Source organism: Vicugna pacos, chromosome 32 (assembly GCF_048564905.1).
Source record: "Vicugna pacos chromosome 32, VicPac4, whole genome shotgun sequence".
Classification (NCBI taxonomy): domain Eukaryota; kingdom Metazoa; phylum Chordata; class Mammalia; order Artiodactyla; family Camelidae; genus Vicugna; species Vicugna pacos.
The window spans coordinates 17,219,660-17,235,551 of record NC_133018.1 but is presented as its reverse complement, the minus strand read 5'-3'; the positions used below and the strand labels follow the sequence as shown (position 1 = coordinate 17,235,551).

General features: G+C 39.2%; 1 protein-coding gene across 2 annotated transcripts in view; it reads left to right on the top strand.

Annotated features, from left to right (window-relative positions):
• The first annotated feature begins 191 nt into the window (after nt 1-191).
• MAPKAPK5 (MAPK activated protein kinase 5) overlaps nt 192-15,892 on the top strand; it is a 34,769-nt gene continuing 19,068 nt past the window's right edge. The window contains exons 1-5 of one of the 2 annotated variants that reach the window (XM_031670060.2): nt 192-929; nt 11,402-11,475; nt 11,955-12,030; nt 12,774-12,871; nt 14,795-14,903. In XM_031670060.2, coding sequence (XP_031525920.1) covers nt 894-929; nt 11,402-11,475; nt 11,955-12,030; nt 12,774-12,871; nt 14,795-14,903 — 393 coding nt within the window. In that variant the 5' untranslated portion in view covers nt 192-893. The remainder of the gene's footprint in view (nt 930-11,401; nt 11,476-11,954; nt 12,031-12,773; nt 12,872-14,794; nt 14,904-15,892) is intronic. The other variant, XM_006204834.3, reaches the window with a different exon arrangement.

Sequence of the window (15,892 nt, the reverse complement as noted above, 5' to 3'; positions counted from 1 at the left end):
TCCCTGGCTCCCTCTGCAGGGTGTTTCTGGCGCCCTAAATCCTGTCCGCGGCGCGGGAAGAAAAGAGGAGGTGTGAACGCTCCCGTAGTCACTCGAGTCCGGGGTTGAGGTCCAATAGCCCCGCCCCGTCGGGCGCCTGACCCTCTACGTCATCAGCACGGCGCCAGCGCTGCGGAGGGCCCGGGGCCCTGTCCTGGGTGTGGCGCTACCTTGGGGAGGCCTTGGCGGATGCCTGCAAATCAACCGCGTGGTTCGGGGGCAGCTCAGAAACCCCAGCGGACCACGGCGAGGGGCGCGTGGAGCCGTGGGGGCACAGCGTCGGGCGGCAGGAGGGGCGGCCCGAAGCTCAGGCGGGGCACAGCGCCGGCGGGCGGGCAGCCGGCGGGGCGGCCCGGCGCGGGTGTCCCGGCGATGTGTGGCGCTGAAGCGGCTGCGGGAGCAGCAGCGGCGGCAGTGGGCTCGGCCTCGGCTTCGCGGCGGTGCCGGCGGCGGAGGCGGAGGCGCAGGCTCCTTCCCAGGACCTGGCGAGCCCGGGCCTAAACAGCGGCCCCGCGAGGCCCCAGCACAGCGCCCCGGATCGGGGCTCCCCCCGCCTCGCCCTGCCCCGGGATCCTGCCTCCCGGGCCGGGGATGAGGCCGGGAGGCAGCCGCGCGGGGCCCAACACAAAGGCTTGTTTCTGGGGGCCTCTGCCGCCGCCGCCGCCAGCCTAGAGCCGCCCGCCGAAGCCGAGCCAGCGCCGGGGCCCTTGTCCCTGCCGGTCCCTGGGGGCGGCTGCTGGCCGTCTCCCCGAGGCCCAGGGTCCCAAGCGCTGAGCCCCTTGTTCCCTCGGCTGCGGTGGGTTCAGGCAGCTGCGCATCCTCCGCTGCTCCGGGTCGTAGGAGCCCCGCGGAGCATGTCGGAGGGGAGCGACATGGAGAAAGCCATCAAGGTAAGGGGCTGGTGCCCCCTTCCTCTCTGCTTTGTCCCTATGGCTTTTCTCTTTGCTCCAGCCTCAGAAAGCGGAGAGAACTTGGAAGTTCCACCAGCTCCCGGGTTTCGGTCTTCCCTGGCTTCCGTGGACTGCGTTTTACAGCGCTGGAGCGAAGGGTTTGTGTGTGTGTGTAGGGAGGGATGTCAGACTCCCTCCGACTTGCCTGCTGAAAGCGGGGATGTGATTTGTGCTTAGCTAAAATGGAAAGTTAGTGGCGTGGAGATACTTGATGTGAGTAGGGCCGAGGAGGCCTATTTTCGATCACTCCCCTAGTGCCGGCTGTATTTGCTTCCGGATGATCTACTGCAACAGCTCTTGGAGAGTTGAACTTTACCCATCGCTCCAGATTTGTTTTTAATCCAGCCCCCTGGAAATCTACAGTTTCAAAAGGAGGTCGTTCATATTCCTTTTCCTCCTAGGGAGCATTGAGTTTATTTAGAAAGCGCTAACGGTGTCCTGTGACTTACTGCTTTGTTAACCAAAAGAGAAGAAAATATGTGTGTTCCAAAGTGACCCTAATAAAGTGACACATTTTTTAAAACCTGTTTTATTACTCTTTTTTTTTTCAAACAGGCAAACACTGAGGCATTAAGGCACTAAGAGTCAGAAATTTATCATCTAGCTGAACCTAGGAAATTAGATTCTTATGTAAATTGAACACTTAAGTTTAAAGTTTGATATGTATTATTTATTTATGTTACAGTTTTAAGTCAACTCAGTGCATTTAAGAATTTCATTTTCCCTTGAGGGACAGGGTTATTTTCCCCTTCAAGCCACAATCACCACTTCCAATAACTAATTAAGAACTTACACTTCTAACAATATTTGGGGTGGTAAAATTTATAGAAATCATTAGTCATCCAAAGGAAATTTACCTTTTAAAGGAGGCATCAAAACAGAACATACACATTAAGGAAGATCAAATTTTAAATAATAGAAATAAGGTTCTAAAAAACTGCTTTGGTAGATCCATTTTTTTCTTTTGGCTTGAATTTAATTGGTACGGCGTGATGAACTGTCTAAAATTATATGACTGGGCTGTGAATCAATGTATATGTGGCAGATTTTTAAATTCAACAAGTATTATCTGCTTTGTGCCAGGTGTAGTCTTAGGCACTACTGGTGCAAAGCCAGACTCCTAGATGTCCCTCTTTCATAGAGCTTCTATCTAGATGGTGGAAATAGGTAATAAACGTTGCCAGGTGATTATAATTTAAAAATATTAAAAAGGGTGGGGAGTACTATTTTAGGAAGGGTAGGCAGGGAAGGCCTATCTGAGAGGTGACAATTGCACAGAGCTCTGAAGGGAATGAGGGTGCAAACCTTCACTGTCTTGGGGAGGAATATTACAGGCAGTGGGAACAGCAGGCACAAACGTTCTGAAGTAGGTGGAGGTCTTGGGTAATCCAGGAACAACAAAGTGGCTGGAATATAGGTGGTCAGTGTAGATTATGTTTGAGAGAGGTAATGGGAAGCCAGAGTGCATAGGGCCTTTAGGCCACTATAAGAACTTGGGTTCTGACCCTGAGTAGAAGAGGAAATCTGGGAGAGTTTTGAGCAGAAGAGGGACATAATTCTAGTGGGCAAATACATAAGGAGAGGTGGGACAATGTTACTGAGTGGTTATGGTAGTTTCTCCAGGTTAACTCATGGGTTGAAATCTCAGCCTGGCCATTCATTTAGCTGTGTCCTTGCATAAGTCACGTCACTTCTCTGTCCCTTAGTTTCCTCATGCATCGAAAAAGGACAGAAAATATCCCGAGCTCAGGATAGGTTTGAGAATTAAATAAGCACATATATCTAAATGTGCTTATAGTATCTAACATTTAGTAAGAACTCAATGGCTATTACCTCATAGCGGCTTAATGGTTTAGAAAGAGTTGTAGTCTTCTTCAGTTGGTTTTATTGTCCAACCCAATTTTCTTAAGAGTTTCTTTAGCTTTTCTTCATGTACTTACTAACAGGTCAGTGGTGAATCTTCCTATTAATTTGGGTTGTGTCCAGCCAGTACAATTAGTGGAATTGAAAATACCTGATCTAACAACCAGGACTGACTTGGATATACTCCCTTGGAAGCAAGCCAGCAAGCATCACATCGAATAAAACTTTTGGTCTGTGGCATTGTGTTGTAGTCATTGATTTACTTGTCTGAGGCTGTCCCTCATTTGGTGAGATCTGAGACCTCTAGAATTCAGCTGGAAAAGCTATTTTCCTGGGCTCTCACCACAGCACTTAAACTTCTGTTGCCTGACTACCTGAGAGCCAGCTGATTGAACTTGAAGATCTCATCCTATTACTCTTAAAGATCTCAGGATAAGGCCAACTGACTACAACCAGAGGCTCTGTCTTCTCATTTCTGTCTCTGCTCCCATAGCCCCATGACTTCACTACTCCCAAGTCACTTAGCTAAACCTGGATAACGAGTATGTTGGGATTAGGGAGTCACACATTTGTTTTCTATTGTACATGGCAGAGTTTCAATATCTGATGAATTTAATGAAAATTCATTTCCTTAGTTTTAAAAACATTAAAAGATTGCAGCTATAATTTACATACCATGAAATTCACCCAATCTAAGCGTGCAAGTCAGTAAATTTTAGTAAATTTATAAAGTTGTGCATCTATCCTCACAATCCAGTTTTAGAATTTTTCCATCCCCCTGGGAAGTTCCTTCTGCCTCACTCTAGTCAGCCTCTACTCCAACTTCCCACCCCAGACAACAACTGATCTGCTTTCTGTCACTATTGTTTTGTCTTCTCTAGAAATTACAAATGATTGAAATACAATATGTACTCATGTGTTTGGCTTCTCTTATACTTTTGAGGCTCATCCATGTAAGTGCATGCACTAGTAGTTCATTCCTTTTTATTGTTGAGGAACTTTTATTGTTTCTCCATTCCCAGTTGATGGACATTTAGATTGTTTCCAGTTTTTAGCTATTATGAATAAAATGATAAGTAAAACTTGTCCATACAAGTTTTTGTGTGAACACATGTTTCATTTTCTTCTGGGTAAATACTTGGGTGTGGAATTACTAGGTAGTATGGTAAGTTTGTGTTTAACTATTTAAGAAACTATGAAACTTTTCCAAAATGGAATTGTTTCAGGACCATTTGTTAGAAACACTGTCTTTTGCTTCTTGAATTACCTTTGCTGAAAATCAGATGATAATTGTATGAGTTTCTTTCTGGTTTCTCTTTTCTGTTTCATTGATCCATATCATCTTCCTTATGTCAGTGCCACAGTGATGTGATTACTGAAGTTTACAGTAAGTTTTCAAATTGGGTAGTGTGAGAACCAACCTGGCTTTTCTTTTTAAAAATTAAGTTGGCTATTCAGGTTCTTTGTATTTCCAAATAAATTTTAGAATCAGCTTGTCAAAATCTACAAAAAAAGTGTGCTGGGATTTTGACAGGGATTCCATTGAATCTGTAGGTCAATTTGAGGACAGCTTGCCATCTTAACAATACTGTCTTCTAGTCCAAAACATGGTATGACTCTCCATTCTTTTTAGGGCTGTCCTCTTTCTCTCATCAGTGTGTTTGTAGTTTTCAGTGTATAGCTCTTGCACTTCTTTTGATAAATTTATTCCTAAATATTTTATTCTTTATACTATTAAGAATAGAATTGCTTTCTTAGTTTCATTTTTTGGAATTTTTATTGCTCATGTATAGAAATATGGTTGATTTCTGTATTTTGATTTTGTGTTTTGCATCTTTACTACGTTTTGCTTATTCTAGTAGGTTTTTTTTGTAGGTTCTTTAGGATTTTCTACATATATAAATTATGTCTTCAGCAAGTAACATAGTTTTATTCTTCCTTTACAGTATGTATACTTTTAATTTCTTTTTCTTACTTATTTCATGGGAAGAACCTCAGGTACAATGTTGAATTCTGAAAATGGCAAAAGTGGACATTTTGCCTTGTTTCTGATCTCAGGGAGAAAGAATTTCCAGACTTATCACTAAGTAAATTTTTTTGTATATGTCATTTGTCAAATTGAGTTTCCTTCTATTCCTTGTTTGCTAGGAGTTTTGTTTGTTTGTTTGTTTTTGTTTTAAATCAGAAATAGATGTTGGATTTTTGTTAAATGCTTTTTCTTCATCTATTGAATCATATGGTTTTTGCTTTTTATTTCTAATATGGTACATAATAATATTAATTGATTTTCAGATGTTAAACCAATCTTGCATTCTTGATGTAAAACCATCCTTTTATGTTTCTTTTTAAAAAAAATTTTGGGGGGCAGGAGAGGTAATTAGGTTTATTTTTTTAGAGGAGGTCCTGGGGATTAAACCCAGGATCTCCTGCATGTTAAGTATGCACTCTACTGCTTCAGCTATACCCTCTGCCCCCTTATATGTTTGTTTATTTAGTTTGCTAATAATTTGCTGAGGATTTTTGAATCTGTAGGCATGAGAGAGATAGGTCTATAGTTTTCTTATGATGCCTTTGTCCAGCTTTGGTATGAGGGTAATGCTAGTAGCTTCATAGATGAGTTGGGAAGTATGCCCTTCTCTATTTTCTGGAAGAGTCTGTAGAGGATTGGTATTATTTAATTAAATCCGTAGTTCTCAACAAGGAGCAGTTTTTGCCTCTCATGAGACATTTGGCAGTGTCTGGAGAAATTTTTGGTTGCCACTACTGGTAGGCATCTAGCAGGTAGAGGCCAGGAATGCTGCTGAACATCCTAAAATGCACAGGACAACCTCACAACAAAGAGTTGTCTGGTTCAAAACGTCAGTGATGCTGAGGTTGAGAAACTGCTTTAAATGTTTGGTAGAATTTGCCCCTGAAGCCATATGATCCTAGACTTTGGTGGAAAGATTTTTCATTGTTAATTCAGCTTCTTGTTATAGGTCTATTCAGATTTCCTATTTCTTTTTGAGTCAGTTTGGGAATCTGTATCCTTCTAGGAATTTGTCTCTTTCATCTAGTGGTCTAATTTGTTGGCATGAAGTTGTTTATGGTATTTCCTTATAATGCTTTGATTCCTGTCAGGTTTATTGTGATAACCCTCTTTCATTCCTAATATTTATAATTTGTATTTCTTCTCTTTCCCAGTCACTCTAGCTAAAGTTTTGATAATCTTTCAAAGAATCAGCTTTTGGTTTTCATTGATTTTTCTCTTTTCTGTTTTCTGTTTTATTGATTTCTGCTCGACTTTTTATTTATTATTTCTTTGTGCTTGCTTTGGGTATAGTTCTTCTGGTTTTTCAAGGTAGAAGCTTAGGTTATTGATATGTGATCTTCCTTTGTTATAGATGCATTGTTAGCTATAAATTTCCATCTAAACACTGCTTTAGCTGTAGCACATCCATTTTAGCTGTGTTTTCATTTTCCCTCAGATCAAACTGTTTTCTAATTTCCCTTGTTATTTCTTCTTCATTGGTTATTTAGAAGCATGTTATTTAATTTCTACATTAAAAAAATTTAGGTTTGTTTATTTATTTATTTATTTATTTATTTAACGGAAGTAGTGGGGATTGAACCCAGGACCTTGTGCGTGCTCTACCACTGCACTGTACCCTCCCCCCATGAATTTCTACACATTTTAAAATTTCCCAGATTTCATTCTGTTGATTTATAGCTTAATTCCATTATGGTTAGAGAATTTTATGTAATTTTAATTTTCAAAAGTTTATTGAGACTTAAGATCTCACATGTGGTTTATCCTGGAGAATAATCCATGTGCACTTGGGAAGAATACATATCTCCTCTTGTTGAATGGAGTTTTGTAGATGACAGGTCAAGCTGATTAATAGTGTTGTCTTCTACATCCTTGCTGACTTTCTGTCTAGTTTGTCTGTTATTGAGAATGGGGCTATTGAAATCTCCAACTATTATTTTTGAATTGTCTATTTTCCCCTTAAGTTCAGTCAATTTTTGCTTCATGTATTTTTGAACTCTGTTGTTGGGTGCATGCATCTATATTTATAATTGTCATATCTTCCTGATGAGTTGACCTTTTTATCATTATAAAAGGTGCCTCTCTTTCTCTATTAACACCTCTGTTTTAAAGTATATTCTGTCTGTTGTTGGGTATAGCTGCTCCAGCTCTCTTTTGGTTACCTGTGGTATGTCTTTTCCCATTCTTTTTTTTTTCTTTTTTTTTATAGTAGTAAAGTAAATATAACATAAAATTTACCATCTTAATCATTTTTACATATATAGATCAGTGGTATAAAATATATTCATAATGTTTGGCAACCATCACCACCATCAATCTCCATAATTCTTTTCATCTTGTAAAACTGAAACTGTACCCATCAAAAATAACTCCCCATTGCCTCCTTCCCTCCAGCCCCTAGCAACCGCCATTCTACTTTCTGTCTCAGATTTGACTACTCTGAGTACCTCATATAAGTAGAAGCATATAGTATTTGTCCTTTTGTGACTGGCTTATTTCTCTTAATGATGTCCTCAAAGTTCATCCATCTTATGGCATAATGCAGAATTTCCTTCCTTTTTAAGGGTGAATACTATTCCACTGCATGTGTATTCCACATTTTGCTTACCCATTTGTCCCTCTGTGGGCACTCAGGTTGCTTCCATGTTTTAGCTATTGTGAATAATGCTGCTTTGAACAGGGACACAGAAATATCTCTTCAAGATCCTGCTTTCAGTTCTTTTGGGTTTATACTTAAAAGTGGAATTCCTGGATCATATAGTCATTCTATTTTTAAGTTTTTGACGAACTGCCATGCTATATTCCACAGTGGCTATACCATTTTACATTTCTACCAACAGTGAACAAGTATTCCAGTTTTCTCCATATCCTCTCCAATGCTTGTACTTTTCTGTTTAAAAAAAAATTGTTTTTATAGTGGCCATCCTAAGGGGTTCAAGGTGATAGATATCTCATTGTAGTTTTTTTGTTGTTGTTGTAGTTTTGATTTTCATTTCCTTAAAGATTATGACATTGAGCATTTTTTCATGTGCAATAGGCCATTTGTGTATCTTTGGAGAAATGTCTGAATTGTTTGCCCATTTTTTGAATCAGGTTGTTTGGGTTTTTTGGTTGTTGTGTTTTAGGGGTTCTCCATACATTCTGGATATTAATCCCTTATCAGATACATGATTTGCAAATATTTCCTCCCATTTTGTGGGTTGCCTTTTTTACTCTATTAATAGTGTTTTTTGTCACAAATCCAGTGCTGCGTAACCCTTGCCCTGTGTTTTCTTCTAAGAGTTTCGTTGTTTTAGGTCTTATATTTAGGTCTTTGATCCATTTTAAGTTAATTTTTGGTATATGGTTTTATGTAAGGGTCCAACCTCATTCTTTTGCCTGAGGATATCCAGTTTTTCCAGCACTATTTGTTGAAATCATTTTTTTTAACTTCTTTGCATCTTTGAATCTAAAGTGTATCTCTTATAGCATAGTTGGATCTTTTAAAAATCTAGTACATACTATTATTTACTTTTTACTGTATTATTTTTATTTTTATATTAGTTATAATTATATTTATTATTTATTTTTCTTTATTATTTTGTAAATATTGTTATTTATAAAAACTGGCAATGGATAGGTCTGCCTGTGGGTTGTAATTTGCTGACCTTTGGTCTAGAAGGATTCTCAGGAATTACAGTTGACTCTTGAACAACACAGGTTTGAACATACTTATATGTGGATCTTTTTTCAATAAATACATACTACAGTATTAAATGATCTGTGGTTTGAATATACGGATGCGAAACCACAGATATGAAGGCTGACTGTTAAATTATATGTGGATTTTTAACAGTGCAGGGGTCAGTATCCCTAATCTCCTGTCTTGTTCAAGGGTAAACGGTACTTCATTCCATGTATCTATATCCTTATTTAAAGCAGCGAATGGATTTCTTAAGCAGAACTCAGTCAATGTGTTTGTCACTGATGCCTTTGAGGTAGTTCGTAATTTTCTTCAGTAGAGTATCTAAATTGACCCATGCCTTTCTACCATCTCTTAGTCATTCAAATACGTGAGAAAATAGGCCATCTACACATAGAAGAGTTGGCTGATGTGAGAGTGTCACTTCTGTTGCCCAGCTGGGCTTGGTGAAGTCTTAGCACTGGTTAGTATTTATGGCACTACCAACAAAGGCGCAAGAATTAAATCTGGGAAAGAGGACAAGAGACCTAAGAGAAATGGGGTTCAGAAGTTAGGGCTGTAGACATTTGCAGCAACATGGATGGACTTAGAGATTATCATTAAGTGAAGTAAGTTAGACAGAGACAAATACATGATACCACTTATATGTGGAATCTTAAAAAAAATCATAAAAATGAACTTATTTACAAAACAGAAATAGACTCAGATACATAGGAAACAAACTTATGGTTACCAAAGGGGAGAGGAGGGGTAAGGATAAATTAGGAGTTTGGATTAACATATATACACTACTATATATAAAATAAAGAACAAGAATCTACTATGTAGCACAGGGATATTCAGTATCTTGTAATAACCTATCATGGAAAAGAATCTGAAAAAGAAGATATATATGTATAACCGAATCACTCGGCTGTACATCTGAAACTAACAGAACACTGTAAATCAAATATACTTCAATTGAAAAACAAAAGAGAGAATCGGGGCTGTAGAGAGTCCTGGCAGTGCCTCTCTTACCTTCTGCAAAGTCAAGTGTCACAACTCCAGTCAGAGCCTCTATAATTCTTGGCTGTCCATTAGGTAGAGTACCATCTTAATAAGCACCAGTGCAGTGAGGAATCTGCTCTAATATTATTTTTACAACCCAGAACTGGACGTATGAAGAGTCCTTTGATCTGCTTATAACAAATAATTCTATAGAACAAATCTCTCTGTTCCACTGCGTCTCCTATGAGTGTGTATTTCCATTAGAGTTGAGAGGAGAGGCTTGGCAAATGATTTTACTCTACCAGGAAGCACTGACTGCTCTAATTCCCTCTTTCCCAATTCTACATTCCTCTCTGTCTTCTCAAATACTTCTAAATCAAACTGGCTAGGCAGTGGAAACATGAAGGAGGTAGACAGGTTAAGCAGGTAGGTTTGAATTCTGTTTAGGAGATGGTGAGTAGAGACAAAGCCTGGAACCTCCCTAACTGGGCAGGATTCCTCCCTAATCTTCAATGCCTGGGCCTGGGCAGTTATCCTTTATAGTCAGAATGATGCTGGGGAAGAGGCCAGAGTCATAGATTCTAGTCTTATCGGTGCCTGTAACTCACTTGGTGACCTTCACAAGCCGCTTAACCCTGTTGTATAGTTTTTCAGAAGAGAGTTTGTGTAATGATTTTAGTGGTCCCTCCCAAATCAATATCCCACCATCACCTGGCTTTAGTCCACCTTTCTAGCAATTCATTACATAGTTATTGAGCATTTACTATATGATAGGAACCTTTTATCAAGAACTGGCAGCAGAAAGGTGTGCGGATGAATGCTCTTCTAAGCTCGTTTTATACATTTGCATATTCATTGGACAGAAGCTCTATTTTCATCTCTGAACTTAGCCTGTTATCTGGCACTTACTAACTGCTCAATGAATTTGTGTTACATGGACAAATAGATATTCCGTCCCTGTACTTGGGAATCAGGATTCTGGTGCTAATAATAGCTTATCCGATTTTCATTGCAAAAAAAGCAGTTTGAAAGTCTCATGAGTTTGGTCTGCAGTTGGTTTCCTATTCTACCTGTAGAACCCTGAAAAATGAATTTTAGGCTACCACAATTTAAATACATGGCTTTCTTACCTAAAAACATATGGCAACAGAAGCTCAATATATAGTGACTAGACAGGAATTCTACAAAAACTTTAATTAAAACTGTAGAGGCTCTATCTGGAACTATGAAAGCTATTGGAAACTATTTTAAAAAACTATAAAAATATAGTTACACAATGCATATGACAGAGTGTTTTTGTACTCAAAATAGTGCTGTTGAAAACTAGATAAATTTACTGATATTTACTACTATTTTACTTGAAGTTTTAAGCCTCAGTTCATTCAGTTATTCCAATTTGATCAACTTGTTCAAGGATATAGGCCCCTGTATCCACAGCAGCATATATCAGGCCAGTCTTTTTAGAATCTCAGAAAATACACTTGTCTGTTTGAGCGAATAAGTATTTAGTAGTGAAGCATTTTGAAAGAGTATCTTCCTCCCACATTTCAGGAAAAAAAAAAAAAACCCACAATGAGTATTTACTCAAATGGATCTTGCAGATGAGGTGAAGAATTTCTTTTTATCGTAATGTTTTTGCTTTCCCCCTTTTTGGAAAAGCAATGCCTAACCTAGTGTAGTCATTTAGGCAAAATGTCTGATTATAAAGCCCTACACAAAGCTCCGCTTATCAGTGTCTTTCAGAAGATGAGTTGTTGAGCATGAATGTCTTCTGTTATCCTACCTCTGCTTAACTATTCAGCTTTTTAATTGGAGAATCATTTTCTGCCCCCTCCACTTTTATTTTAATAGGAAACCTCCATTTTAGAAGAATACAATATCAATTGGACTCAGAAGCTGGGAGCTGGAATTAGTGGTCCAGTTAGGTAAGAGACCTATGTGCAAACTATGACAAAATTGTTCTAAAAAGGGCCATTCGAAATACATCTTAAGTTAGAAGCCTCAGATGTGTCAGATTTGTGAAATAGCCTTAATTTAACAAGTAGAAGTATTTATGATAGGCTTTTTTCATCTATTTAGAAATATATGTAAATGACCGAGTCACATGGTCTGTAACAGAATAATTTAAGATGTCGACACCGTGGAGCTCCTGTGTGAGTCACTTGTAGCCAGCAGAGGCCATTTTTTCTATCTGGGCCAACCTCAGGTTGATTCACATGGCTGAGGCCTTGAAGGGTGGGTGAGATGCCTTTCTGCCTTTCCACCTGCTAGCCCTGGGGGCAGGTTGTTCTGATGTGCCTGGACATATTTTTGATTAGAAGTACAGTTCTCAGAGAAGAACTTGTTAAATTAGTTTTCACTGTAACATAGGTGATTTCTGATTGAATTTCTTCTCTAAATCTAGAGTCTGTGTGAAGAAGTCTACCCAAGAACGGTTTGCACTGAAAATTCTTTTGGATCGTCCAAAAGCTAGAAACGAGGTATGGTCCTTTCTCTCTCGCCTTGACTTGCCTAAATATCTGAAGTGCCCAAGAGTTTGTTTTTTTTTTTTTTTTTACAAGTAAGGCAGCTTCCTGGGGAGAATACAGAGATGCACAAGGAATTTTATGTTCATACTTATTCCTTTTCCCTATTCATGCTATCGTTATAAAGCAGTCCTGCATCCATCAATACCAAAAGCTGTTAGTAGAGTTTTGCTTCCTTTCAACCACCTTTCGTTCTTTTTCAATTAATGTGATTTTTGACCCTGAAGTATTCAGGTTTCTATTTAGTTTTTGCTTATTGGAAAAGGTCCTTAAAGAGTAGGGGTAAAATAGTTCAAGGAAGGTTCTGGTTAATATTGCCTGAAAGGGTGCTGCAGGAGAGCTCTGAGGATGTGTTTTAACTTATTTGGATGTGGTGATGTTAATAATACGCAATGAAGGACTTAATTCTTTTGTTCAGAGATACATGATAATTTCTGAAATAAGAGGAATACCTAGGATAGTACAAAGTAAATCTGTTGGTGACGTTTTTCCATGGAAACAGCATTAAGGAGGTAATCTGTGTATGAAAACACTTTTTTTTTCATCATTCCAGGTGATAAGTTTTTTTCTGTTTTTGTTTTTGTTTTTTTTACTGTATTAGGCTCATCCTCAGGCCTAGTGTGGTCAGTTTGGGGACGTTTTGAGAGAAAATATTGGCATGCCGTACATACAGAAACATTTCCTCTGTTCTCTTTAAGGTACGTCTGCACGTGATGTGTGCCACGCACCCAAATATAGTGCAAATTATTGAAGTGTTTGCTAACAGTGTACAGTTTCCTCATGAGTCCAGCCCCAGGTAAGACTACACGGGGTTATTATCACATGCCCACCTCTACATATGTAAGTCAAAGTGTAGTGGGGTCATCTGCTCTTTTGTGCCTTCTTTCTCTCTCTTCCCTCCCTCTCTGCCTGTCTCCCTTCCTTCCATTTTCTCCTTCTCTCCTTTACTTTTTATTTTGGAAATTTTCAAATATTTTTAAAAGACAGAATTATGTAGTGAATCCCCAATGTGAATGAAAAATACTGCCTGCCATATCAGTAAATAGTAAATAAAGGATGTTGCAGCCATCAAGCCATCAGATTGCAGCTGTCCCCCCTCACCCCCACTATGGTGAGCCTTGAGGGAACTCAGGATGGAAAAGCACGGGATACTGGCCCTCTATAGCTAAGGTACATATCAAAGGAATGATTTCAGTGAGCCCAGACTCTTGCATTTTCCCATAGAAAAGCACTAAATTCCTTAACTTGAGATATCTGGTTTTCTTTAATTAACAGTATTCTTTTGATGTTACCTGGTCTTTGTTGCAAAAACTCTTATATATCCTGGCTCCTCCCTTACCTCTTCCGAGCAGTCCCTTAGAGCCATCTGAGAGGCTGTTTCCCGGGCTTGAAGTCCTCTGAAAGCCTGCAAATAAAACATAATTCTCAACTTTTAGGTTGTGCATTGTTTTCAGTTGACACCAAGTACCCATCACCCACCCTCAGCAGTTAACAACTCAGTTGCCAATCTTACCCCACCCACTCTCCTGAGCCCCTGATTATTGTGATTATTTTCTCTTTTAGAAAAAGCATGTAAGATGGAATTAAATGAGATTCTATTTCAAATTAGCAAAAGGGGATCAAATATATTCTAAGCAATGTCTTAGAAGCTGACATGGCATAAAGGCCCTTCCTTATTGCTTAGTCTGACATTCCTTTTCAAGGAAGAAATCAGCATCATTCTTTTTTCCCTCCAAATGTTGGGTGGAATTCTAAGTCTTCCAGGGAATTCAAAGTTTAAAAAGTTTTGGTTTCTGTTGGGGGGCGGGGTGCTGAGATATAAATCTGTCATCGTAGCAATGTGATAGGTACCAAGGAGAGGCATCCATAAAATATTTTGAGCTACAAAGGAGGAGAGCTGCTCTCTGTAGGCTGGGGAGGCAAGGTGTCTCACAAGGTGGTTATGTGGGGACTAGGACTTGAAGTGGGTGGGTAGGAGTTTTCCAGGTGGAAAAAGAAGATGAATTTGTAAAACAAATGGGTAATCAGATGATTATTTCTTAAAACTATGCTCTGTTGGTGAAAGCATTTGGATGCAAGCTGGAAGCATTTATATCAAATAATGGTAACCAAAACTCAGATTTTTTTCTTTTTGACAACATGAGAATTTTTGCTTTTATTTAATGGCTGTGTAACCCTATCCAGCTGTCTTGCTGGGCATGCTGTGGGTCATATGGAAAACTAGTGGAGTAGGGGTGGGGAGTAGAGAGAGGGACACACACACACACACACACACACACACACACACACACACACACGGAGAATGAATGCCAAGATAGCCCAACCAAATGACTTGAAATTCATGTCCCACACAAAGTCATATTCTATTTTCAATATACTTTCAGTCTAGCTTTCCTAAAATACATATACAAAACATGTCACTTAAAAAAACACCTCCCGCTCTTTAACATCTAGCAATAACAAGTTAAGTATAGTATCTTCAAAAGGATCATTGCCTTCAAGACTAATTCTTTTACTTTCTTTTAGCTTCTTAGAAACTTTTGGGTCAGGGATATTCCTTACTCATAGTGACTAGCTGGTAGTGACAAGGGGTCCAACCCAAAGGGGCTTGGTAGCTTAGGACGTAGTTACACACTTTGTAGATAGGTATCTAGGTTAGCTACTTGATGTTTCAGTTTTTTTTTTTTTTAACTTAACAAAATCAAATGCTTTCAAACAGGGCTCGACTCTTAATTGTAATGGAGATGATGGAAGGGGGAGAGCTATTTCACAGAATCAGCCAGCACCGGCACTTTACAGAGAAGCAAGCCAGCCAAGTAACAAAGCAGGCAAGTTAACCCCGGGTACCAATCAAACTGCCAACGGTGTTGGTTAACAAGCACAATTTCATTGGGGGGAATAAAAGAAAGCTTGAAAAGCTCTATTTGATCTCTCATTGCCTGCTTTGTTATGTAATTAGAAAAGATGCCTGGACAGAAGGAATGTGACCTCTTTATGCTCTGAGGAGGGATTGTATTCTTAAGTGGTTGTCAACTGTTTGCCTATTATAAGATTTAAATAAACTCTGGAAGGAAGGTAATTTTAACAACTTTTTAGACTGTAGATAATCTTTATAATTATAGCTTCCAAGCACTGTTATTGGACTTTGAGATAAAATGCTGCGGATACTACCTAAAAGATTGTATGATGTAAAAATATGTTCTAAGACAATAGTATATAAGATAACTTTTTGCTTATGGGTCACCTTTCCCTCATCAGATTTTAATTATGGGTTACTCCTGGTTATGTTTTATTTTGACATCACATTTTATTGCTAGAGGAATGATTTACATCATAAACAATGCTAGGAATCCAACTGGAAATAACTTCTTGAGGAGATGAAAAGCTGAATCGTCAAGGTTTATCTTCAGGCCAAGCAAGCAAAGCAAAGAGGCTGGACACATGGCCCAACTGGTTCTTACTAAAAAATTCTTCCAAAGTTTCCATGAGCCTCGAGCATTTTTTGATGCCTCCTTTCTGGTAGGGAGGAACTGATACTTAGAATGCCAAGACAATTTCATACAGCGTGTTGAAGAACAGACAGAATTTGTTCTTTTTAATTAAAAAATTACAGCTTGTATTTTTCAAATATTAAAGGATGAGCTCTGAGAATCTTATGTAAAACCAGACCCCTTCAAATCCACCTGAACAGGCAACATTTTCAAAAGTAGGATGGGCAAATTGCAACATCAGGTAGAAAAGTCCGCTCATCTGCTTTCCGTTGTTCTTGAAGGCAGAGCTCGCAGTCGGGCTCCCTGGAGAGTGCAGGTCGCCACTG